The 24,539-nt window shown below is 50.7% G+C and overlaps 2 protein-coding genes across 6 annotated transcripts; one reads left to right on the forward strand and one right to left on the reverse strand.

Moving 5' to 3' along the window:
- Nucleotides 1–4,727: 4,727 nt before the first annotated feature.
- On the reverse strand, nucleotides 4,728–13,882 carry Chrd (chordin). 2 transcript variants are annotated; one of them, XM_026389384.2, is made up of 23 exons: nucleotides 13,663–13,882; nucleotides 13,333–13,436; nucleotides 12,750–12,879; nucleotides 12,512–12,640; nucleotides 12,323–12,422; nucleotides 12,088–12,175; nucleotides 11,582–11,723; nucleotides 11,335–11,475; nucleotides 11,171–11,253; nucleotides 10,789–10,936; nucleotides 10,534–10,640; nucleotides 10,271–10,390; nucleotides 9,283–9,439; nucleotides 8,724–8,944; nucleotides 8,064–8,177; nucleotides 7,484–7,762; nucleotides 7,303–7,396; nucleotides 7,139–7,195; nucleotides 6,770–6,873; nucleotides 6,223–6,325; nucleotides 5,748–5,902; nucleotides 5,527–5,626; nucleotides 4,728–5,160 (listed from the first exon to the last, which is right to left on the reverse strand). In XM_026389384.2, exons 1-23 carry the CDS (start codon nucleotides 13,808–13,810, stop codon nucleotides 5,105–5,107), a joined length of 2,880 nt encoding a protein of 959 aa, XP_026245169.1. In that variant the 5' UTR covers nucleotides 13,811–13,882; the 3' UTR covers nucleotides 4,728–5,104. The 2 variants fall into 2 exon arrangements, with proteins under 2 accessions (XP_026245169.1, XP_077651151.1); XM_077795025.1 differs by lacking the exons at nucleotides 4,728–5,160; nucleotides 5,527–5,626; nucleotides 5,748–5,902; nucleotides 6,770–6,873 and having other exon boundaries at nucleotides 6,229–6,325.
- Nucleotides 13,883–15,690: 1,808 nt separating this feature from the next.
- On the forward strand, nucleotides 15,691–21,256 carry Thpo (thrombopoietin). 4 transcript variants are annotated; one of them, XM_026389373.1, is made up of 7 exons: nucleotides 15,691–15,939; nucleotides 16,828–16,999; nucleotides 17,291–17,455; nucleotides 17,691–17,818; nucleotides 18,096–18,182; nucleotides 20,040–20,207; nucleotides 20,440–21,256. In XM_026389373.1, exons 3-7 carry the CDS (start codon nucleotides 17,443–17,445, stop codon nucleotides 21,094–21,096), a joined length of 1,053 nt encoding a protein of 350 aa, XP_026245158.1. In that variant the 5' UTR covers nucleotides 15,691–15,939; nucleotides 16,828–16,999; nucleotides 17,291–17,442; the 3' UTR covers nucleotides 21,097–21,256. The 4 variants fall into 4 exon arrangements, with proteins under 4 accessions (XP_026245158.1, XP_026245159.1, XP_026245157.1 ...); XM_026389374.1 differs by lacking the exon at nucleotides 16,828–16,999 and having other exon boundaries at nucleotides 20,440–20,520; nucleotides 20,637–21,040; XM_026389372.1 differs by lacking the exon at nucleotides 16,828–16,999.
- The last annotated feature ends 3,283 nt before the right edge of the window (nucleotides 21,257–24,539 follow it).

Genomic DNA, 24,539 nt, shown 5'->3' on the forward strand with positions numbered 1-24,539 from the left:
TTGATGATATGGCAAATTTTGCTGAAAGTTTGAGTGAGGAACTGTCTACAGCCCTGCTATTCATACGGATCCCTGGTCCAGCAGCAGCAGCAGCAGCCTCTGGGAACTTGACAGCAATGTAGAATCTCAGGCCCACCCCAGACCTTTGGAATCAGCATTTGCATTTTAACAAATTCCCAGATGATTCAAGTGCACAATAAAGTTTGCAAAGCTGGAAGCTCCAGGTTTATATCACAGATATGTGTAAAACTTTGACACCCCAGTTCTCAAAGGCTTTCCTTGTATGCAAAAAAAAAAAAAAAAATAGCAGTAATGGGTCTCTCCAAGGGATGGACCTAGATGCCTGGGATGGAGTGGAAGGAAGAGACTATGCCCTACATATTATTTTGTGCTTTTGTCAAGCAATTATTACCTGTTAATAATTTACAAGATAAACAGTGCCTAGTAAAATCCCTTCAGCCACTTTTCCATGGAATGTGTCTCCCTGGCCGCCTTTCTCTGCAGCCTCCTGTCTCGCTGCTTCTTAGCCCCTACCCCAACTCTCCCCTCACTATAAAGAATGTCTCTACTACTGCAATACAAAAAGCAGAAGAAAAACAACAGATGTTTTGTGTTTTAAAGAACTAGTTCTTTACTTTTTTAATAGTCTTATTAGAGAGAATGTCCCGGTCTTCCTCACTTTCCCTCAAAGCCAGAGCTTCTCAGGACCCAGATTTCCATGTTCAAAGCCCCAGGGTCACCAGGAATGTGGGCAGCAGCAGCAGCAGGCTGCATATGTCATCTCCAGGGTGTTCTTGCCATGCCTGTGGAAAGTCACAGCCATGGCCACCTGCTCCAGTTTCATGTGCTTCTTTGCCAGCCACGTCAGATTCATGAGGTCCACCAGCTGGCTAGGCTGAAAGAACATGTACTTGGCGGGTTGTCTTCCCCAAACCTAGGCAGCAGTCTTTCTGCCCCTGAATGGAGAAAGACCAGTGCATTGCTCATCAAGCTGTTCTCCTTCAACTGGCACCTGCTACCTCCACGGGTACCCTGCCAGTCCCACCACACACGAGAGAGCGAGTCTCTGTCCCAGAGACCAGCGACCTCAGCAGGATGCAGGAGGTTCCAAAAGAGAAGAAACCTCATAAAAAGACTGTGGGTCTGCCATGAGCCAGATCCACAAAGGAAAAAAGACAAGAAGAAACTGGGAATGACACCTCCCAAAGAGTAGGGCCCCTGGCTGCCAGGAGACATTTCCTCTGGAGGACCTCTGTTGCTGCGTGCAGATAGAACAAACTCCAAGCCCACTCTACACCCATCAGTGGAGGAGCTGGGCCCCCACTGCTGGCCTCTAGTCAGTTTGCTGAAAATCAAATCACTAAATGTTGATTTGCCAGATTCTCTGAGCTGTTGAGGATTTTTTTTTTCTCTTTTTGTGCCTCCCTAGACATTTTCCATGCCAAAGGACAGATACCCACACGTGTGTTCCACTGCTGTCCCTGTTTGTACGTGTACTCCAGCTCCAGCGGCTGCCACAAGAATATCCCAAATTGGGACATCACAGCCACTTCACAGTGAAGACTGCAGGGGCAAGACCCAGAATGGGAGTGGATCTGGGCAACTAAATGTTTTAACTAACTACACCTCAGAAAACTACTCAGTGGGGTTTTGTGGGTTTTTTTTGTTTTGTTTTGTTTTTAATCTGTTACCTGGAGTCAGAGTACCAAGTGAATTATTCTTTCTTCATCTATTTTCATATTACCACAATTATTCACAAAATTTACTTTTATGAGGAGCAAAAACAATTCTGACAGCTCTCTTTATACATAAAACCAGTGTCAAAGCCAAACACTGGGGCTGGGGCTGGAGCTCAGTGGCAGAGCACTTTGCCTAGTGAGGCACTGGGTTGGGATCCTTCACACCACGTAAGAGAAAACAAAGTAAGGGCACTCTGTCTACCGACAACGTTTAAGGCTGGGAATGTGGCTCAGTGGTTAAGCATCCTTGGGTTCAATCCCCAGTACCAAGATAATAATAATAATTATTTTTTTAAAGCCAAACAATGGTACAAGAGGCGGTTTCATTCTCAGAGGACTAAAATCACTCCAGAATGCCCAAGAAGCCCTCTTTTTTTGTCATCTATAACAATGGTATGACCCTGACCACATACATAGACACTACATATATCATCTCCATGCATTTCATACATAGATGTCTTCTTCACACATTTCTGACTACCTTAAAATGTGACAAGCTAAAATATGTCTCTCCCAGCATGCTCAGTGAAATCATTCCTTGCCCCAATTCTGTGAAAACTCTCCTGTCACTTTTGTTATGTCAGAGTGTCACTTTTGCTTTTTCTATTTTCCATTATTCTTATAAAAGACAAAGGGGTGAAATGCCAAAAAAAAACAAAACAAAAATACTGTCGTTCTGAAAATTTTTTTTAAAGCAACCCACTGGTCTTTAGAATGCAATCTTTGCTAGTAGTTGAACATCTCTCATGAAAATGGGGGCCCTGGATCCCCAGTCCCAGTAGATGCCCAGGTACCCCCTCATTTCTCCCTCTTCCTGGAGGCATTTTCAGAAGTCTATGATCACAGTGTGAAAACTACCTTTCATAAGTCACTGTCATAAATTATTCAATCACACAGACACTGCTCTGGTGACTTGGCCAAAAGTGAGCTGATGTCTGCCAGCAGCCCCATGAGGCTATAGCTCCAAGCTAATGACTGTCCATCACCTGACAGCTCAAACCTGGATTTTGCATATAAAATAATGAATAAAGGGTGTCACTAGAAATTCATAAAAGGTGTTTCCACCAGTAGAACATGTCAAAGTAGAAGACTAAACATGAAAAATTTCTTTTTTGAAAAATAGATGTATCAGAACTATCCCATTCGTCCAGTCACTCAGAGCATCTATGTATGACCTCTGCCTTTCTGCTGGAGAAGGCCGGTCAAACCCTCTACAATGTAGAAGACCTCATTGTCCCCAGCATTAGATACCAAATTTTAAACCCTACCAGTTACTAATTTGAGACCCTAAATGTTCTAACCAGGAAAACTGACCCTCCTTATGTTGTTTTAGAGTATGGTTTGGTTTCTTTAGAAAGGACTCTCTCATTATGTGCAGTTAGTTGTCTAAAGAGAAATGAATGGGGCGCCCCTCTTGAGGTATCTGCACACCAGGACTCCAAGGGGCCTGACATCAAGTCCATCACAAAATGCAAAGGACTGGAATTCCTGGGTCACTACACAACCTCCTTGGGGCTTGAGCAGGGCCTGGGACTAGCCAGCTTTGTTGGAGTGCAGGGTAGGATGGGAAAGTTATTTCAAAGATTTGTCTGAAGAGGATTCTACTCTGCCTGATCCATCAGCTGTTCATTCATTCACTCAGCTGACATCTAGAGGCCTGCTCTAAATCCCTGCTAAGTGCCTGCAATTCAGGATCCATAGGATGAGATTCTGGCTCATGGAGCCCACTGATCCACCCTGTGGATGACCCAACTCAGTGATGCCTTCAAGAAAGACAATACTGTCAGCATCCACAAATCCTCCACCATACCATGGCTGGTGCTGTGCTTAGTTCTCTGCATTTAACCTGCTGAATCCTGCTGCTCTTTCACCCCTACCTGGCCCTCATAATCCTCCTACTATGACAAGTCAAGGCCCAAGTTCAGTTATCTCTGTCCTTATCATCCCTTCATCCTCAGTTTAGCTCCTCCACAAACATCATGCCAGATATAATGGAAGCCCAATGCCACTCTCCTCCCCACATTTCTCCCTTACCCAGAGCAACTCCAAAAAATCCCACTATAGCTAGAGAATGTGCCAGACACTGAGCTATACAAGCACTTGTTCTGATGGTATCCTGTGGGGAGGTATCTGCTTTACAGAAAGGAAAAGGGTTTGTGGAAGTGAAATAATTCATCTAGTTAACAGCAGAACTGGAACTTGAAGTTTTGATGGGCTAAGACAATAACTGCTTATCCACATACGACATGTCTGACACTAAATAAAAGGCTATCATCTCCCTCTCGCTCTGCTCTACCAGATCGTAAAATCCCAGACTTAACCCTATAGGAAACAGATCTGCAGGTATATACATTTTAGATTTTTGTGCTGATATCCTTATGTCCCTAGAGCCTGTTGAGCCTGTAGGAATAAGGGGTAAAGGGAGAAAGGTGGAAAAGGACAGGGGTGTTTTGTGCTACACATCACATCACTTGATCTCAAAATAAACTCAGCCAAAAACCAGACTGGAGTGGATCCCAATCTACTCAGATCTGGACTTGCCCCAGAATAGGTTCAGAACACAGTTCATTTTCAGGAAAGAAAAACAGAAAAGTGTGTTTCTTGCTTTAGACAAGGAGAGTAAAGGTGAGTGACATTTTTCTCTCTTTGGAGCAACATCAAAATGGAGTCAGCAAAAATGCCAGCCATGGGTGACTTAACTTGAGTCTAAATCTTGCTTCAGGTTGCCTGGGCTCTGGAGGTTCCAGTGTATCTCAAGGATCATCTCAAGTCCCTCTGCAGAATCCAGGCATGACAGCCAACCACTGCACCATCCTGTTCCCTCTCCAGTACTCCTCCAGTTCCAGAGGGTCAGAAGAAAGGCCTTGGAGCCAGAGATCCTACTTGCCTCCTACTCTCAGACTCTTCTCCACTGGGGCCCACTCAGGTCTCTGGCTACAAAGAATCCACCGCAAGCCCAAAGACTGAAAAAAAAATGTTTTAATAAATACAAAATCTCCAATAATGACTCTGCTCAGCTCAGGGGCAGCAGGAGTGGAGTGGGGGGACCCTTAGTGCTGAGTGAGGATAAATTAAAAATCCCAACAAGCCAGTGACATTATATACAGAAGGAAGGGGGTAGGCTTCTAGGCCAGAGGCCAGACAGTAACAAGGCAGATGTTGGGGTGGATATGGCCTTGGTCTGCCCAGCTGTCTCTCCCCCTTGTGGAGCTGTGGTTCCCAGAGGTAGTGGGGGAAGGAGAAGAGGCAGAACCAAGGAGCCAAAGGCACTGGGCTTCCCCATAGGAGAATGCAGGGTCCTCAGCACCACCCCTTCCCCCAGCTCAGGCCCCATCCTCTTGGTCATATGGCCTTGGGGCTGCTCCCTAGGAGCCTTCAGCTTCTTTCTCAAGCTCTGGAACAGTCCTGGTCTCCGGGGATGCTGCAGACAGAAGTGGGTAGATGTTGGAGGAGGAGAGTGGGAACAGAGTGACATGGAGAAAGTCATAGAGGGGCCAAGCAGAGTATCTCTGCTCTGGGCCTAGAAACGCCAGAATTTTCCAAGCAAGTCCATGCATACCAACTGTTTGCCCAAAGTGTAGTTGCTTAATTCCTCTGATCTTCAGAAATCTCATTTAAATAGAAATTGTAATAAATAACAGCCCACACCCCAAGACCACTCTATGAAGGTAGGCTAGGAAGGCACCTGTGATGCAGACCGTGTGGCTCTGGCATCACAGGGGCTCTCTTTCCTCCCTGGGCTCCCTGCAGCCAGCCCATAGCTGCTGCCCTGGCCACCCTCACTTACGCCGCCGGGGTGTGCAGTGGGAGCAGCATCGACTCTCCTTCCCTGAACTGCAGGATAATGACAGTGAACAGTCATCGCGCTCACAGTGGGGCACCCCTGCCTGGTGTAGAACAGAGCAGTTGCTGAGGGTCACCAGGGCCCACCTCCAGGAGTCTGCCCTCTCTGGAAAGCTATCCCCCCACCAGGCCCCCATTACCCACTTCACACAGGCTCCCACTTACCCCACACCTGCAGGTGATACAGCTCATTTCCCCAAAGGGGGGCACAGATGGGTGCCAGCTCTGGCTCTCTGGAAACCACTGTCCAGCAAAACGGCAGCCCCGGGGCCCATCGGCCTGCATGGGATCCCCCAGCTGGGGGTGGGCCCCTGGCCCCACTGTTGGCAGAAAGAGGCAAGGCTCAACCCTTGAGAGCCAACGAGATTTTATTCCTCTTTGAATTTCCAACACCTAGCAGTTTCTAGCACTTAGTAGTTGATGGATAGATGGACAGACGGGGCAAGAACTGAAGCCCATCACACCCCAGTAGAACATGCACATTCTTCCCACTGCATTTAGATCTCTGCTCCATGCCAGACACAGTCAGTGCTGAAGTAGCTGAGAAGCCCCTTCCCCTCACCTTCATCATGCCCCTCCTCACCCAGGTCAAGGCCTGCCCCAGTCCTAAAAGTGAGGCCTCAGTGCCCAAATCCCTCACCTGGACACTGTTTGCAGCAGTCAGTGGGGTTGGCGCGGATGGGCTGGGCACATGCCAGCCGGGGACACTGCACCTTCTCACAGTGAACCTCTCCAGTGCCCCCCTGTAGAGATCCATTGAGTGAAGGGTCAGGAAGAAGGGAGGACACATAAATCTCCCTCTCCTTTTACCACTTCAAATACAACACATGTGTGGCCTTTTATTCAGAGGCCTGGGCTTGCTTTATACTCCTAGACTCAGATCCTCATCATTGCGCCCTGCAAAGTAGGTACCATATTTGCTTACAGGAGAGGAAAGGGCGAAGCTCAGGGAGGTTCAGAAAATGCCCAGGGTCACATGGAGCCAGTCAGGGAGCAGAGGCAGAATTCACACCCAGGTCAGCCATTTCCCTTCTGCTACAGGAAGCTGGAAACCAGCTTTCAAAGCCCAAGAGATTTTTCTCATGGTGTTTTCATCCTTGAACCTTCCTCACCAAGGATGGCAGCCCCCTCCCCATCTCTGCAGACCCCGCTGGGTTATGGCACCAGAGAAGATTGGGCAGCCATACCTTGCAGGTGCAGACAGCACACTTAATTAAGCCAAAGGGGGGCACGACGGGGTGCCACCGGGTACCCGCTGCCCGCCAGCTCCGGTCACCATCAAAATAGCAGCCTGGTGGGGGACAGTGCCCAGCTGTCATTAGTACTGAGCTCATCAGCTGGGCCCACAACCAAGGCTTGAGCTTCAGGGCAGCCCCACACTAGCTAACCCAAGGGCCTACTGGGTGACTGGTAACACTAATGAGGTCTGTCGGGTGTCACTTGGAATCTGTACCCTTCACCCCCACACACGTAGATTCTCTCCCTCCTTTCCCCCTCCTGGTCCAACCCAAGGCTCCTCTGGATGCTCCAACCCTGCAGGCACTCTTCCAGCTCACCCTCTCCCGGGTCCCGGCTCCTTGGCAGCCCTGGCAGGTCTCTAGCATCTTGTTTCTCTGTGAAGCCAAAGAAATGGTGAGGCAGAGGATGACCATCCCTCCCTAAAGGAAGCAACCCCAAGGGCGGCCCCTGCACTACCTCTGCTCCCCTGCAGGGAACTCACCCGGGCACATGGGGCAGCACTGGTCAGGTGCCTGCACCGGGTGTGGACAGCTGGGTGGTGGACATACCACCGGATCACAGATCACCGTTCGTCTCTGCAGAGAGAAGGGGAGCATTGACGGGGTGCTGGACTCCTAGTCCCAGACCCCGGGCTCCAACTGCGCCCTTTCAGGGCCTCCTACCTGGCAGGTGCAGAGTGAGCAGAGAGGATCGTAGTTGGGCGCCCAGCGAGCCCCGTGCGGGCGCTGTTGCCCCTCGAAGAAGCACGTGTTGGGGTCTCGGGGCCGCCCAGGGCCTCCAGGTTTGACCGGCGCTGGGGCTTCTGGGCCGGGGACCGCCTGCACAGGCAGCGCTGGCAGCGCCGCAGCCGCTGCAACCGAAACGCCAGAAGCCCCCGCCCCCTCGGCCCCGGCAGCAGCCAGGCGCAGGCCGCCCACCTCACATTGGTTACGGACGTGCACCTGGGAGGAAGAGGCCAACTGAGACAGCATCTAGGCCCCCGCTCCAGTCTCCACCTTCGCAGGTCCGCCCCTCAGCACCAGGGCGCCCAGGAGGAGGCTATTAGCCTCAGCAATCATCCAGCTGCAGGGACAGGACGGTGCTCTGCCACCCTCCTTCGGGGGCTTTGTGTGGCTTCATCCTCTCCACCAGCCACACTTTGATACTATCCCCTTCACCCCACCCACTGGGGGCTCAGAGAAAGCACAGGAACACAGGGCCAGCCCCATTACACCATCCCCAATGCCCACAATGCCCACCAACCTGCCCTCGCAGCTCCCCTCTGGGGCTACCCTTAGTGGTGATCAACAGGGAGGCGGTGCCCTGTGCCAGGTGCCGCAGCAGCTCGGGCTCCAGGTCCTTCACCACACCCTGGGCCTACAGGGATACAGAATGAGGGATGGGTTCAAGGCATGTTAGGGCTGAGCCTACTACTGCCCCTCAATTTGCAGATGAAGAAACTGAGACCCAGGGAGACGGCAATGGTGCAGAACTTGGAAAACAGGTCTCTCTGACTCCAAGTGCACAGCAGCCCAAACTACTTCAGTGGCTTGGCCATCCCACTACCCCTCTGGAGTCCCAGAATATTATATACTACACAAGGGATGTCCTTAGAAAGGAGAATGCATAATAAAAGGCTGAATCAGATTCACATCAAGACCTGCCTAACTCCTAAGCCCATACCCCTCTGTAATACCAGGCTGCCTGCTTTCTGCTTTCCCAACCACAGGTCCACACATCCCTTCAAGCTAAAAAGCAAGATTTCCCAGGCTGGGGATATGGCTCAGTTGGTAGAGTGCTTGCCTCACATGCACAAGGCCCTGGGTTTGATCCCCAGCAACACACACACACATACACACACACACACACACACATACACAAAGGCAAGATTTCCCAAGCTGTCTCCCACCATCGTGTCCTCACCTCTGAGCCGTAGAATCCCTTCAGCAGCCGCCGGGGCCCTGGAATTCCAGGAGGCCCAAGGAGGTGGGCAGTGACAGTGCCCTGTTCTGAGCCACCAAGCCCAGCCAGCAGCACTTCATAGTGCAGGTGACAGTGTGTATCCAGGGAAAGCCAGGCATGCCCAGCTGCCTGGCTCTGCACAGGAGGCAGCACCAGGGCTCCCGCCAGGGGCACAGGCAATGCTGGGTCCAGAGACAGAGTAGATGAGAAGGTAGCCTAGAGCAACCCCTTACTCCCAGCATTCCCATCTCCCCCAACATAGACTCTGCAAGCTGAAAGGCATCATCAATGGGTCCAGGCCTGGGAGCAGCAAGTTTTAGACTCCTACACCATGGCAACAGGGAGAGAGTCTGCCAGTAGGACCCCCCATCCCCTTACATTCCCACCTTCTCCAGATGTCAATCTGAATCTCAGGCAGAGAAAGACACTCCCTAGGCTCTGGCCCTCTGGCACCATCCCTCATGTGCGTTAGTCACAAGTCCAAGGATACAGAAAGGCAAGCAAACCCTGGAACACTCACTATCATGGCGGGCACTGTGCCCACTGTAAGGCAGGGTGGCCACATGCCCCCGCAGCTCTCCATCTGGGAAGTCCTTGGTGCCCACATTCAGGAACAGCTCATTCTGTAGCAGCATATGAGTGCCTCGGGCACCCAGCCCAGGGCAGACACCCACAGCCTGGGGAGCAAGAAAGGATGAGCCCCCTTAGCTTTCACACAAGCCCAGAGGCTGAGGCCTTTCCATGTTTTGTGCCCCAACTACAATAAGATGTATTTCTACACACCAGTAACACTGGATAAGAACTTTGCAAGCCCAGTTTCAAGTCTCTCCTCTGTTACTTCTTAACTATGTGTAACAACCTTGAAGAGTTACTTAACATTTCCAAGCCTTCAATTCCTCATCTACAAATGGGTACTGTAAAAGTAAAATATATATATATATAAAAATAAGATAACCAGTGCAGGAGCCGGCAGTAGAAATGTCCAATAGTAGCAACCATATTATCATAGTTATTATACAGTGTACTGCACAGTACTTCTTAACTACTTCAATTTGATTTGACTGTGAGCTTGCTGAAGACAAGGACCACATCTGATTTTCTTTCCTTTTTTTTTAGTACCAAGTTAAGCACCCCTGAGGTGCTTAACTACTGAGCCACATCCCCAGCCCTTTTTAATTTTTATTTTGAGACAGGTTCTCGCTAAGTTGCTTAGGCCTCATTAAGTTGCTTAAGGCCTTGCTAAGTTGCTGAGGCTGGCCTTCAACTAGATAGAGATCCTCCTGTCCCCTGAGTCACTGGGATTACAGGTGTGCACCACCAACCCCAGCCCCCACACCTTATATTCTTTGTACTCTAGACCCTAGCCTGGGGATCACTAAAAATATGTCAAATGAATCAATTAATCAATGAGAGAGTCTGTGAGTAAGTGAAGGACACTGTATATCCCTGCACATCCACCAGGCGTCCCACTGGTGACCCTGGCACTATGGCTCTGCCTGGTGCCTCACCATGTGTCCTCCCAGCTGGAATCCAGCCATGTGGCACAAGACAGTGCGCTGATTCCTCCGCTGAGGCTTGGTCTCCAGTGTCATGGCCACCACCTCACTTCCTGTACCTACCACTTGCACCTGGTGGGCAGGGTGGGGGAAGGCAAATTGAATAGGCAGCAAAGGCCTGAGGCTTGAACCATTACAGGTCAAGAATCCCTTCAGCAACCGCCAAAGGAGGATGGTGACAGCCCTTACCACCTCCAGCAGTCCCTGACTCTTACCTGGTAGATCAGGGAGCCATTTCCTAGCAATGTGAGGCTGGCTGAGCCGGCAGCACCTGTCTGGACTGGGATTAGGGCATCAGCCCCACAAAGGACACTCTGCAGAACTGTAGAGGGGCAGGACAGGCTTGCTACATGGCCACTCATAGCTTGAGTCCCCTGGAGTCTCCCCCATCCACCCTGGCCTCTTCCTTGGCACTTGTTTGTGCCTCTTGGATGAGTGTACCTCAGGTGCCAGGCCCCACCCTGCCTCACCATCGCAGCTCTGCCTGGCAGCAATGTGTCCACTGATGCGCATTTCTGGCCCACCTGCCCCCTCCAGGGCCATCTGCAGTTCCCCCAACACCAGCCAGTCCATCTCCTGGGCTGTCAGATTGGGCAGCACCTCAGCAAAACCTGGCTCCTGGGAACAGACCAGGGTATGATGGGCACTAGCAAGAGGCCAGGGCAGGTGGCAACAAAAATCAGAGCCTCGGGCTGGGGATGTGGCTCAAGCGGTAGCGCGCTGGCCTGGCATGTGTGTGGCCCGGGTTCGATCCTCAGCACCACATACAAACAAAAATGTTGTGTCCGCTGAAAGCTAAATAAAATAAATATTAAAAAAAAAAAAAAATAATCAGAACCTCCCCTCCCTCACCTGGGCTGAGGCATTGGCCTGGAGCTCCCGCAGTAGCTGACCCTGATGTAGAATCTGGAGCCTTAAGGGAACCTGGGTTGCTCCTGTAATGGGCATACATGTGGACATTTCTAAGAGATAGGTACCCTCTCTGCCCTCTCTCACACTTTCCCCACCACACTTACCGACACTCTTGGGTTCCAGCAGGCCCCGGAAGAGCAGCAAAAAATGCAAGGAGTCCTCTGTATCACTGAGGGTGAGCAGGGTGATACCCCCCACACCCTGTGGTTGTAAGCCTTCTAGAGTCAGGATGGCACTGAAGGTCTCTGAAGGAGGGAGGATGGTGACAGCCCATCAGAAAATCCCCTTCTCAGACTACCCTCTGAATATAAAGAGTTTTCTTCATATTCAGCAGCTGCATATTCCCCTTACCTGCAGCTAGGGCCCGGTGCCGAATGAGAGGCCCCCAGACCTCCCCTGAAGGGTGAGTAGGTGTCACAAGGGCCACATGCAGCTGTTCTGCCCTAAGGAGCCGCAAAGACAACCTAGGCACTGCCCGCCACACCCCACAGACCTGTAACAGAGAGACAAGAAGGGCCCACACTCAGACAGTATGCCGGACAGGCCAGCTAAGAGGCCCAGGCCTGATGAGGAAGGAATATGGAAGGGAGCCCCCAGGCCCTCCTAGGAAGCTTAAGAAGGTGCCCAGGAGCCAGATGCTTGGGTTCAAATCCTGGCTCCACCACTTACTAGCTGTGTGACCTTGAACAAATCACATTCTGCTACTGAGCCTCAGTTCCCTCATCTGTAAAATGGGCATCATAATGTCAGTGCCTTCCTCCCACTGGGTTGTTCTGAGGACCAAAGGAGGCAATGCAGAGCATGCTCTCAGCACAGTGCCCAGACTGGATAAGCGCTCATAAATGGCATCATCTCACCAGGCCATCTTGGGTGGGGGATGCAGGGTGTTCAAAGAGGATGCTGCCGGTGGAATCTGAGAAGCGGACCCTGCTGGGACGATCCAGCCTGGAAATGAAAAGTCCAGTAAGGCTGGACGGGGAGCCTGGGCCAAAAGCAGCACCCCCACACACACCCCTACCCAGCTTTCTCAGTTCTTCTTCCCCTCTGCAGTTCCCCCAGCTGACCCGCTCCTCCCTTCTTCCCCTTTCTCACCTCCGGTAGGAGATGGAGAAGCGTAGGCTGGAGCGTAGCAGTGAGACTCGGGCACGTGCCACTGCCTGCGACCTCGGCCCAGTCAGCAGCGCCACGAAGTCTGCCAAGGGAGGAAGACGTTATGAGCACTGTCAACCATCGCTGACGGCCGCCCCCAGGACTACCTCTAACACACCCATCCCCTCTTACCCGTGTGGCCGTCTGCGCGCGCCCTCTCCTCAGCACCCGGCTCCCCGCGATCACTGTAACTGGGATGCTCCGGATCCCTGGGATATTCGAAGGACAGGCCCGGCCGCTGCTGTTCCGAATTGCTGCGCTCTGTGCCAGGGGTAAGAGACACGGGCTACAGCAGGCCACCCCAATCCAATTAGCCCAGGACCTAGTATTGCACCCTGTTGCCCTCCCCTTACCGCAGAGCTGCTCTTACCTTGGGGGCAGGTCTGGCAACAGTGTCCTGGTAGCTGGTGCGGCTGCCCACAGGCCAGCGTTGGGCACTCAGGTTTGATGTTTTTGCAGCTGACCCTGCCAGGGCCCCTCCCACGGCGACCCCACTGTGGCTGATCTCAGAGAACAGGGAAAAATCAAGTGAGTGCAAGATGTCAGACCGTTAGACTCCAGGGCAAAGAGGGAGAGTCTAGGGACCAGTGCAAAGTCCACCGGCAGAGTCCGAAAGCTCTGGCATTTACAGGTGGAAAGACCCTAGACAAGTCGCTTAACTTCTTTGGGCCTTAGGGTCCCCCTCTGGAAAATGGGGATAATAGTGTTATCTATCTAGCAAAGTTATAATGGTAGTTGAGAGAGAGAGAGAGAGAGACACGCAAGGCACAGAGTGAGCGATCGATCGATAGTAGTCAACACCTGAGACTTAAAGGGGGCGATCCCAGCTTCCTTCGCCAGAAAACTCATCCCAAGTATCTGTGGACCAGTCTCTTCCTCCTGAGCAACTAGAGTGCACTCCGACGTCTCAGAACCCCAGAGGTCCCCGAGCGGCGGCCGTAGGGTTCACTCACCGCCTCACAGGCACACAGAACGCAGCGCATCACCCCAAAGGGCTCCCCCAGGTCCGGGTGCCACGTCTCGTCCAAGGCATAGACCTTCCCGCCGAAGGAACAGCCTGCGGGGACGGGCTTGGCTAGCGGCCGCTGTCCCGCTCCTGCAGTATGCCCGCCTTGGGGGCTACCCGCCCGGCCCTGGGTCCCCTGGCACAACGCGCCTGGAGGCTCCAGCCCGCCCGCTGCGCGGAGCCACCTGCGCCCGGGGTCCCCTCCCGAACGGTGCGAACTTGCCCAAAGCCGGACTCACCGCCCGCGCCTCCCCCACAACCTCTGGCGCCCACCTACCTGCCGCTCCCCGAACGGGCAGCGGCTCTTTCTCAGAACGAATGGGCAGCGCGGGAGGCTCCGGGCCGGCGCCGCGGGCCGGCCGGGAGCCGAGCAACAGCAGCCCGAGGAGCAGCAGAGGGGCCGGCGGGGCCGGGAGGCTCGGCATGACGCGAACGGGACAGCTGGGGAGGCGGGCGGGAGGAGGGAGCAGGACGGGAGGAGGGAAGAGGGCCGGGTCGGGGGCGGTCCGGCGGGAGGGGGCCGGGGCCAGGGCTGGGGCAGTGCAGCAAGGGGCTCGTCGGGCTGCCGCAGAGTCGGCGCCGGGCCGGGTGGGGCGGGAGGAGCGGCCGGGAGGAGCGCGGGCGGGCGGGCGCTGACCCGGGCCGTACTCGGCTCTAGTGCCCCGGGCGCCGGCTCCGGCCCGTTTTATGCCCGGCGCCCGACGCCCCGGCCGGGGGCCTCCTCCTCAGCAAACGGGGCGGCGGCGGCGGCTCGGCGAGGGGCCGGGCTGAGCCCGGGGGGTCCGGCCCAGCGGCAGCGGCCCGGATCGCGAATGGGGGAGGGGAGGGAGGGGCTGGGACCGGGCAGGGGAGGGAGGGAGGGGCTGGAGGGAAAGGGGGAGCGAGGGGGTAGGGGGAGGGGAGGGACCAGGGGGCTCGAAGAGGGGAGGAGAGGCGGGCCTGGAGCCCCCAGCTGCCGGCGGCCACAGAATGACTGGACCGGGAGATGGGTGTCCAGCCCAGGACCAGATTCTCAGGGCCAGGGAGGGGCCAAGGCTGGGCCTGAGGCCTGGACGGGTCACTGGGCAAGGACCTTCCGGCTTGAAGGATGAAGACTTGCCTTTAAGGATGACAACTGATCTCTTCTTGACTCTAGGCCCTACTTCCCCCTCTGAGGTCTGTCCTCATTCTAGAGATTCCCAGGACAGAGACTTATGCAGTAACTGGCAGTGTTACCCTTGGGGTAGAGTGTCATTGTTTCCCACTCTAACCTGTCCTCAAGCCCATTCAACCATCACCCTCTTGCTCTCTCAACCTCTTCCTTCACCCAAGGGACTCTCTTCCTCTCCAGCCCACCCCCAATCTCCTTTGTCTTGGTTTTCTGGTCATGTCTCCCTGTTCCCTCCCACCCCCACATCCCCACCATCCTCCCAGCTATCCCAGCACCCTCCTTCCTAATCTTGGGAGGCATCTCCTCTGTCTGAACTGGAGAATTCCGGGATCTAGGCCATACTCCTAGCAGACAGCCCCATCCTTGGGAAGAGGAACAAGAGAGAGCCTGAGGAAGAACTAGGGGTAGAAGGTGGGAACAAGGTCAAGCCAAGAGGCCCCTGAGGAAAGAGACTGTAGGGAGACTGGAACTGAGGGGAAAGCAAAGTAGTTAGAGCCAGGGCCAAAGGAAAGAGGAGGGTGGCAGCAGGGAGGTATTTGCGGGGGAGGCTCAGCAGCTGTCTTTCTTAAGACAGGGACACATGGGCCTGGTTATTTTTCTTGTCACATGTGGAGTGGTAAGAGATGGAAGAGGGCAAAAGACAGGGCAAGCTCAGGGCATGGACACAGAGGTAAGTGGGTTTAGTTGTCCAAGCTCTTGGGCCCCAGGAGGAGAGCACCTGGACCCAGGCTTAACCCAGCACACACCCCCTCACCCTCCAGTCCCTTCAAACTGTCCACACCCTTTCTCCATACCATGACCCCTAATAAGATCTTTCTTCAATATAGGCAATGCCTAGATTCCATTTGGGAAAGGGGAATTACAAGATGAGACTCCCTAGGGAGTTGTAGGAGAAACCTGGATTTTGACAGCTGGTATGGTGTTCAGAGAGAAGAAATTTGAATAGCTAAGAACTGAAAACCTCATCGATCTGAAGCAAGACTTCCATGCCTTTTCCCTCAGGACAAACATGTCCTGCCAGCTATCTCCTGGACAAAACCTCTATTCCTTTCCCATCTCTCTCCCAGCCAGCTCCCAGGTTTCCATCTTCTAGGAAAAGATGAATCCCCCTATGCAAATCCTCCCTGTGGTGTGTGGGGGTGGAGGAGCTGGGCTCCATTAGTGGACCATGGTCCAGGCAGGGGCTCCAGGTCCAGCTTGGATAGGAGGAGAAGGCGTCACTTCCGGGGCCTTCGCCAGTGTCTGGTGGCTCTCTGCTCTCTGATTGGGCAAAAGTGGCCCGGTCAAGCCTGTGACCCCACTGCAGTGGAGGGGCTGTGCCCCAACGCCACATGTCTTTCTACTCATCTGCTCCCCAGAGTGCTGCCTGCTGTGCACCTGGGTCCTTAAGCCCTTCTCTACCCGGTGAGTGGCAAACAGGGTTTGGGGTTAAGTGAGGGTATGAAAGACAGGAAAGAAGAGTTGGGCTCCAAGCTGGGGGAGGGGCAAGCAAACTGGAACCTACAGGCACTGACCTTTGTCGAGAAGAGTGGAGCCTTCCCAGAATGGGAGGAGCAGGACAGGGCAGGGGTAGGGGGTGGGGTGCTGGTTTCTGAAGGACTGATCACAGACTTAGTGGAATATAGCACAGGCCTCCCAAGATCTAGGAAAGGGGACACAGGCCCAGGGAGAAAATAAGAAAGGAGGTACATGTAGGGTTAGAAAACACAGCACTAAAATAGACGCGGTCCAATCCCCAGTCTTACCGGCTCATTTTTTATTAGCTTAAAGTTCTGAATCCTGGGACTGGGGAAGCTGGGTCAGGCAAGCCAGGGCACAAGGAGAACATAAAGGGAGGAGGGCTCATGCATGTTGACAGACCTACAGGAAATCCCAATATTGAATCAGGTGCAGGCCTCTTTGCACAACTTGTGAAGGGAGGAGGAAACCATGTGGGGGGTCTTGTGAAGCAATCAGAAGGGGTCTGCAGAGGGGGCAGGGAAGCAGGTGTAGCCATGAGACAGATAACTTGGCCAGTCAGTGTCTAAAATAAGGTAAGCCATGTAAGGCGGGCATCACCTCACTAAGCTGTTGCTCATTCCTGAGCCACTTGCCTCAGGAAGGAAATCCCAGGACTATTAGTTCATCTCTTTAACTTGGATATCAGTACTTGGAATCTCTTTAACTTGGATATCAGAACTTGGAATGCAAAGAAAAACTCCAGGAGACTATATGGGTAGGGTAAATAGAGAAAGAATGAGAGGTCAATGACTATGGTACCCCCTTTTAATCCATGTCCTCCTGTGGTCCCAGTTATATTTCTGCCCAACACGGAAGCCACACTGCAACACATCGTGCATATTTTCAACTTCCTGATCCTTGCTCTGGATCCTGTTTTCCACTCTTCAGGCTCCCTTCTCTAACCCGATCCCAGATTTCTTCCAACCTAACAACCAAGGTTACTCAGAATTTGAGGCCAATAAAGGTGGGTGTGTGTGTGTGTGTGTGTGTGTGTGTGTGTGTGTGTGTGTATGCACACAAGAGTGCATATCATGTTCTGCTGCCCTCAGCGTGTATGTGAGTGGAGGGACCAAACCAGTACCAGAGTCACTGAGGACCCCTGACAAAGTCAGGAGACACCATATGCTGTGATCACAAGAAAACCTGGGAGCCATCAGAACTTTAGTAACTCAAGCTCTCCCAGCATCTGTTCCCTCTGCCAGGCAGTCTTTTTCTTGAAACTTGGTAAAATATTCACCACTTTTGTAACTTTCAGGATAGTTTCCAGACTGTCTTCCTCGGCCCACCTGTGCCCCACCCCACTCTGCCCAGAAGTGCAAAGAGCCCAAGCCGCCTCCATGGCCCCAGGAAGGATTCAGGGGAGAGGCCCCATACAGGGAGCCACTCCAGCCAGACACCCTAGCCAGAATGGAGCTGACTGGTAAGATCACACTTGAGGGGCTAGGCCCAGGCTGGAGCATGGCAGGGAGAGAGAATAAATAGGCATGCTGCAGGGGTGGGGAATTAGGGAACCCAGTCTCCCAGGAATAAGGTATGTCCAAGTAGAAGATTCCCTGGATTTCAGGTCTGGGTCCTAAATGGGATTTCCTGGACCATCACCCAACAATGATTTCTTCCTTATCCACCCCGTTCAACCTCACTTCTCCTCATCTAAGAATTGCTCCTTGTGGTCATGCTTCTCCTTACTGCAAGACTAACTCTGTCCAGCCCGGCTCCTCCTGCCTGTGACCCCCGACTCCTAAATAAACTGCTTCGTGACTCCCACGTCCTTCACAGCAGACTGGTGAGAATTCCCAAGCACTAGCTTCTCTATTCACTTAACTGGTAAGGTACCCTCAACCCCATAACTTCCTCTCACTCCCGGACCAATAACTATTCTTCCAACATTGCCTTTGACCTACTGATCACCACTCCCTGTCAAGAATTGTGATTTGCACTAGAGCCTTTTTTAGAAGCTCTGGACTGAACATAGTGCTCATGGAAGGCTAGCCCAGTCACTGGGCCACCGTACCCTCTCTATTTCATCTCTCTTCTCCCCCACACATTTTTTTTTTCAACAGAGCCAGTGCCCAGACATCAATCCTTTGTCCACCCCTGTCCTGCTACCTGCTGTGGATTTTAGCTTGGGAGAATGGAAAACCCAGACGGTAAGAAAGTCATCCCTGGGATGTCTGGGCTGGGGGCATGGCTCAGTGGTAGAGTACTTGCCCAGCATATGTGACCCTGGCTTTGATCACCAGCAAAACACACACACACACACACACACACACACACACACACACACACACAAGGAACTCCATCCTTTACTTTGGCTCCCCAAATTCCTGTCATTATCAGCTCATTATCAGCTCCCTACTGCTTTCCATGGATCCTTCATTATTTTTGTGTGTGTGTGTGGTGCTGGGATTGAACCCAGGACCTTGTGCATGCGAGGCAAGCACCCTACCAACTGAGTATATCCTCAGCCTGTCCTTCATAATTCTTAAGGTCACTAAAAATAATCTCATCTTCAGCTTGGCCACCCTAACCCAATATACATTCATCTATGTCTATCCTGTGGACAAGATGATGGATTTCAGGCCCAATATGTCAAATATTAATATGTTAAACATCATGAAAAGCTGGAGAGAGGGGCTGGGGATATAGCTCAGTTGGTAGAGTACTTGCCTCGAATGCACAAGGCCCTGGTTTCAATCCCCAGCACCATACATACACACACAAAAAAGCTGGATAGAAGTCTATCACGATCATGCCTTTAAGACTGTTCAACCTTCTTAAGTTGGCACAGAGAAGTAAGATTAATCTGTATCCACAGATGACACGATGCTGGGAAGCACCACTAACTGAAGTCAGAATCAAGATTCCAATCACTAAAAACTTACATCATAAACAAGATGAAATTTAATAGACACGTGTGTAATTCTACATGTAAAATGAATAAAGTCCTATTCCAGCTTAAGACCCTGAAGCCCTGCTTCCCTCATTTAAGCTTCTGGCCCTAGCACTTCCTATGAAAAAGATTTGGAAGTGTTTTAAAAAAAAAAAAAAAACTTAGCAAGTAATGGCACTATTAAAGCAATTATTTGTTTGTTTGTTTATTTATTTATTTATTTATTCCTTTTTGCAGAGCTAGGCATTGAACCCAGGGCCTTGTGCATGAGTTACAACCCCAAATCAGAAGCAATTGGTTTTAAAGCTAGCAATTCTAGACTGCTTTTAGATGTTTAGTAACAATATTATGGAAATATTCTTAGAACTCTATTTTGAGTGAATTGCACTTAAAAGCACTGGTCTGAGTACTGAACATCCCCTTCAGGACACATGCTAATTTATTAAAAGGGACCATATTAAACTGTCCAGAAAGAAAAACCTGCATAGTGAGAGCCTAGAAAAAAATGTTATGGGAGACCTGGTTAAAAAAACATGTCTGATTAGCTTGAAGAAAAGTAGTAGTCTTATGGTAAAGCAAGAAATGTTTCCACTCATGACTCAGGAAACCTACTTGGGATGCAGGACTCATTGGCAGGTCAAGTCTTCTACCCCCAAGATCTCTAGAGTCCCCCTCCTTTCCTCAGGTCTGCTCGGATCACTGGGTCAGAGGAGAAGGACAGTTGGTCCCTATGGATCACCTATAGTTCAAGCTCTGCCATTTATTAAGTCCCTTCCCTTCCATTATTTTGGAGCCTCAATTCTTCTATTTTGTAGCAAAAAGAGTAGACTTTCGGCACTAGTTTTCAAGAGCTAAAAGTTATAACAGTGCAGAACTTTCTGACTGAAAGTTGGTGTAAGACCAGGCAGGGTTGGCGGACAGTGGAGTTATTGAAGCAGAGGCCAATGACCAATTGTCGGGAGACTGTGAAAGAATTCCTGTGCTGGGTGGGACCCTGGTCCTGTCCAATTCTCAGCTCCTATGATTCATTCTGCTGGCTACTCCTACAGGCTCCCCACCCGCTATTAGCATGCCCTTTGAAGCAGTCCGCTTCTTTCTTCCATCTCTTTCCCAGGAGCAGACCAAGGCACAGGACATTCTGGGAGCAGTGACCCTTCTACTGGAGGGAGTGATGGCAGCACGGGGACAGTTGGGTCCCACCTGCCTCTCAGCTCTCCTGGGACAGCTTTCTGGACAGGTCCGACTCCTCCTTGGTGCCCTGCAGGGCCTCCTTGGAACCCAGGTAAATCCCAAGCTGAGGAATCCAAAGAAATTGTCCTCTGACTCAGTCTCCCTAAACGACCTGGGGGAAGAAAGGGGATTCAAGGGATCTGGAGGGTAGAACTGGTCTGCCAAGGAGTGTTCCTTCCTAGTTATAATGCCTGGGTGCAGACACCCTATCTGTCCTACATAGTCAAGGGAGACCTGATATCTTAGGCCTGGTCTCTGACTTCAGGCCCATCCTCTGCCCTCAGCTTCCTCCACAGGGCAGGACCACAGCTCACAAGGATCCCAATGCCATCTTCCTGAGCTTCCAACAACTGCTCCGAGGAAAGGTGCGTTTTCTTCTGGTTGTAGGAGGACCTGCCCTCTGTGTCAGGCGGTCCCTGCCCACCACAGCTGTCCCAAGCAGTACTTCTCTATTCCTCACACTGAACAAGCTCCCAAACAGGACTTCTGGATTGTTGGAGGCGAACTTCAGTGTCTCAGCCAGAACTACTGGCTCTGGACTTCTGAGCAAGCTGCGGGGATTCAGAGCCAAGATTCCTGCTCTGCTGAATCAAACCACCAGGTCCCCAGACCAAATCACTGGATACCTGAACAGGACACACAGACCTTTGAATGGAACTCATGGACTCTTTCCTGGAGCCTCACCGGGTACCCTAGAAGCCCCAGACATTCCATTAGGAACTTTGGGCACAGGCTTCCTGTCACACAACCTCCAGACTGGATCTTCTCCTTCCCCAACCCATCCTCCTACTGATCAGTACACACTCTTATCCCCTTTACCCACCTTGCCCACCCCCATGGTCCAGTTCCACCCCCTGCCTCCTGACTCTTCTGCCAACCCTACTAACCCCCTTCTAACCAGAGCCCATCCTAACTCTCCAAATCTGTCTCAGGAAGGGTAAGGAATGCTGACACTGACAATATTTGCAGTGTCTCTCATGTGCAGTTCCCTTCCCTGGAGAGGCTCTGGAAGACAACTGCAGCTATACCAGACATCCTGTTTCCACCTGAAAGCCAATACTCTGGTAAAGGTGAATACACAGGAAAGAAAAAGGGACTGTTTTTTTTTTTCACTGTACATTATAAAACTTCAAAAGTTATTTTTTAAGCTATCAACAATATTCATCAGAGCAGCTAGTTATCTTTGGTCTATTTTCTGCATAAATTTGAAAATCACTAATTCTCTATATGCTTTTTATTCATATAATAATTCTGCAAAGGCCTGTTCTGGCCTCACCTTTGAACAGAGATAGAGACTATCTTTGTGTCAGAAAACAGAAAGGGTAGTTTCCTTCGCTTCAAGTTTAAGGCCCTCCAGTGCCCCGTTACCTTTACTGTCATTCTCTGTGGGACTGTTTGGTCCTCTATTCTTAAGAGATTCTTACTTTTGATAAATGAGTAACAGGTGTCTCTCAGAAACACTGTCCCTATAAAATTGACAAAACTAAGGCTGTAAAAGAATAAATGAGAGAACCCAAAAGCTAACTAAAAAGCAAAGGAAAGATGTTCTTCACAGGGGGTACCCCCCCACACACACAACCCCACCTCCCAAGAAAGCTAACACTCACCCCCACCCCAGGTAAGGCTATGTAGACAGTTCAGTAAAGACAAGACCTGAATGTGACAGCTGAGCAAATAGCTAGCCCTTCAGCAGCTCAGCAGGAGGCTTTGCCAGGCCTGGGCTCTTGCCTCCCTCCTGTGGAGGTCAGGGGGAAGTGCAGGAAGTGGCATGAGCTCCTTTAGCTGGAAGAGCAGGACAAACAAGAACAAGTTGAGGGCTCCCTTCTCAAACCCTACAAGTGCATCTAAAAAGCAGCCCAATGTGATTACCATAAACCCAACTATGGGATCCCTAAAAAGAAGGTGGGGTTGCAGGGCACAGGTAGCACACACCTGTAATCAAATTACTCAGGAGGCCAAAGCAGGAGGATCACAGTTCAAAGTCAGCCTCAACAATTTAGCAAGAACCTGTCCCTGCTTCCCCCAACACCCCAAAAAAGGGCAGGGGATGTGGCTCAGTGGTAGAATGCCCCTGGTTCAATCTCCTGTACCACAGGGAAAGGTGGGGGGTGGGTAGACTTCAGAGGCTTTGCAAATAAGTCTTGCTGTCTTGGTGCTCAGGAAGGGGAGGTTTACCTTGTGTACAAAGATCAACTTACTGCATTCTGAGGTTCCTGTAGGAAAACTAGTAGGAACTTTTCCCTCTCTCCCACCTCAAAGAAAAGGAAAGTCTACCAGGAACTCAGGATTCCAAACACTGCCACAGATACCTGAGAATCCCCAAAGGCATTCCAAAACACTAGGGTGAAAGTCAGGAATCATATATATGTTCCTTTCTCTTTCTTTTCGGTTTGTTTTCTTTTTCCTTTAAAGACAGCGTTTGATTAAATTGCTGAGGCTGACCTTGAACTTGAGATCCTCCTCCCTCAACCTCATGAGTCCCTGGGATTATAGGCATGCAGTACCACACCCATCTTATATTCCCTTTTTTAATGCTCATACAATTCAGTAAAATGTATATTACCACCTACATTTTAAGGATGAGGAAACTAAGGCTCAGAGAAGCCAGGTAAATTACCAATGGTCATAGAGACTGTTGGCAGGAATAGAAACAGCCCTAGTCTGATTGACTCTAAATCCCAGAGTCTCCTCAGTGTGGTGCGCTGTCCAATATAATCATTCAGTAGTTCTATATACTGGGAAAGATTTCCAAGTCCTTATGGAGTAAATGCAACAACTATTAATGAGGTACTTTACCACTGAGCTACATCCCCAGTCCTTTTCTTTTTGAGACAGGGTCTCAATAAGTTGCTGAGGCTGGCCTTGAATTCGTGATATCCTGCCTCAGCTTCCTAAGTCACTGAGAATTACATCCTAGCTACATCCTCAGCTCTTATTAACAAATCTAAGTGGAAAACCTAAGCTCTTGCGGGGGTGACCAATTTAGATCTCCAAGTATCTTTCTTTCCTGGGCAGAAGAGTTAACATGGAGAAGGAATTAACAAATGTACAAAGCTGGGATGCTGCTTAGTAGTAATGTGTTTGCCTAGCATGATCAAGGCCCTGGGTTCCATCTCCAGCACAGCAAAAAACAAAAAGTGCACACAGCTCAAATATATTGTCCAAATCTCAGGTGCCATCAGTTCTGCATGAGAAAGAATTAGTTCAACCCTACTACAAATTTCAGGGTGCAGTTAATGAAATGGTTAGTGGAAATTATTTAAATATCAAAACAAAGCATGTTAAATTTAATGATCAAAAATATATATAATGATCAAATGAAACTTTATGGCATATGAAAAAGCCAGAACCCAGAATAAGATATTCCAAAGGGACCAAAGAATTATGGATTCTCAGCCCACTCATAGGAGAGATAAGGATGGCAAAAACGTAAATATAGCCAGAGAGTTCCAGGCATCTAATATTCGTGTTTGACTTACTCTAGTGTAGGCAAAAAAGAAAGCTCATAGTTTTCTCCAGTGTGAATGAATTTGCACCTATTAAGAATCTATCCTAGCCAGGCACAGTGGTATACACCTGTAATCCCAGCAGCTGGGAAGGCTGAGGCAGGCGGATAGCAAGTTCAAAGCCAGCCTCAGCAACTTAACATAGACTCTGTCTCAAAATAAAATGTAAAAAAAAAAGGCTATTTATGTGGCTCAGTGGTTAAACACACCCAGGTTCAATCTCCAGTACAAAAAATAAATAAATAAATCTATCCTAGATTGTCCAGCATGTGTGACATCCTGGATTTGATCTCAGCACCATAAAAGGTAACTAATCTAACGTGGAGCAGCAGGTGTAGCACTTCATACATGCTTGGCATATTATGAAGCCCCTGAAGTCAACCCCCAGAACCAAAAGAAAAGACTTCCAAATCACTCCTTCTGGCTGATTCCATCCCTTCTTCTCTCTCTCTCTCTCTCTCTCTCACACACACACACACACACACACAGACACATACACACACACTTTAAAACCATAATGTTTTACTTTACACTAGTTCTCTCTCTTTTGCTACCCCAGGACAGTTTATATCCTGATTCCCAGTAGTTAGGTTCTCTCTCTCTAACCTAAATCCATCCTTCTCCAACCCTTCAAGAGAATCTGACCCCATGGAAAGGTTCTAAGATTCCATAAAAATACTCCCCAACCCCTAAGGCATCTGCTACTTCCTTCCCCAAACCACCAATGGTAAAATAACAACAAAAAACACCTTCTCTCCTCACTGCTGAGGTCATTCACTTCAACCCATTTCCCTAAATACTATTTCTAATGCCTCATGTAGAGACCTGAAAATGATGGGAAAGCAAAAACCCCAGGCATACCAGCAGGGTACCAGCTC

The sequence above is a fragment of the Urocitellus parryii genome, chromosome 2, assembly GCF_045843805.1.
Source record: "Urocitellus parryii isolate mUroPar1 chromosome 2, mUroPar1.hap1, whole genome shotgun sequence".
NCBI lineage: Eukaryota > Metazoa > Chordata > Mammalia > Rodentia > Sciuridae > Urocitellus > Urocitellus parryii.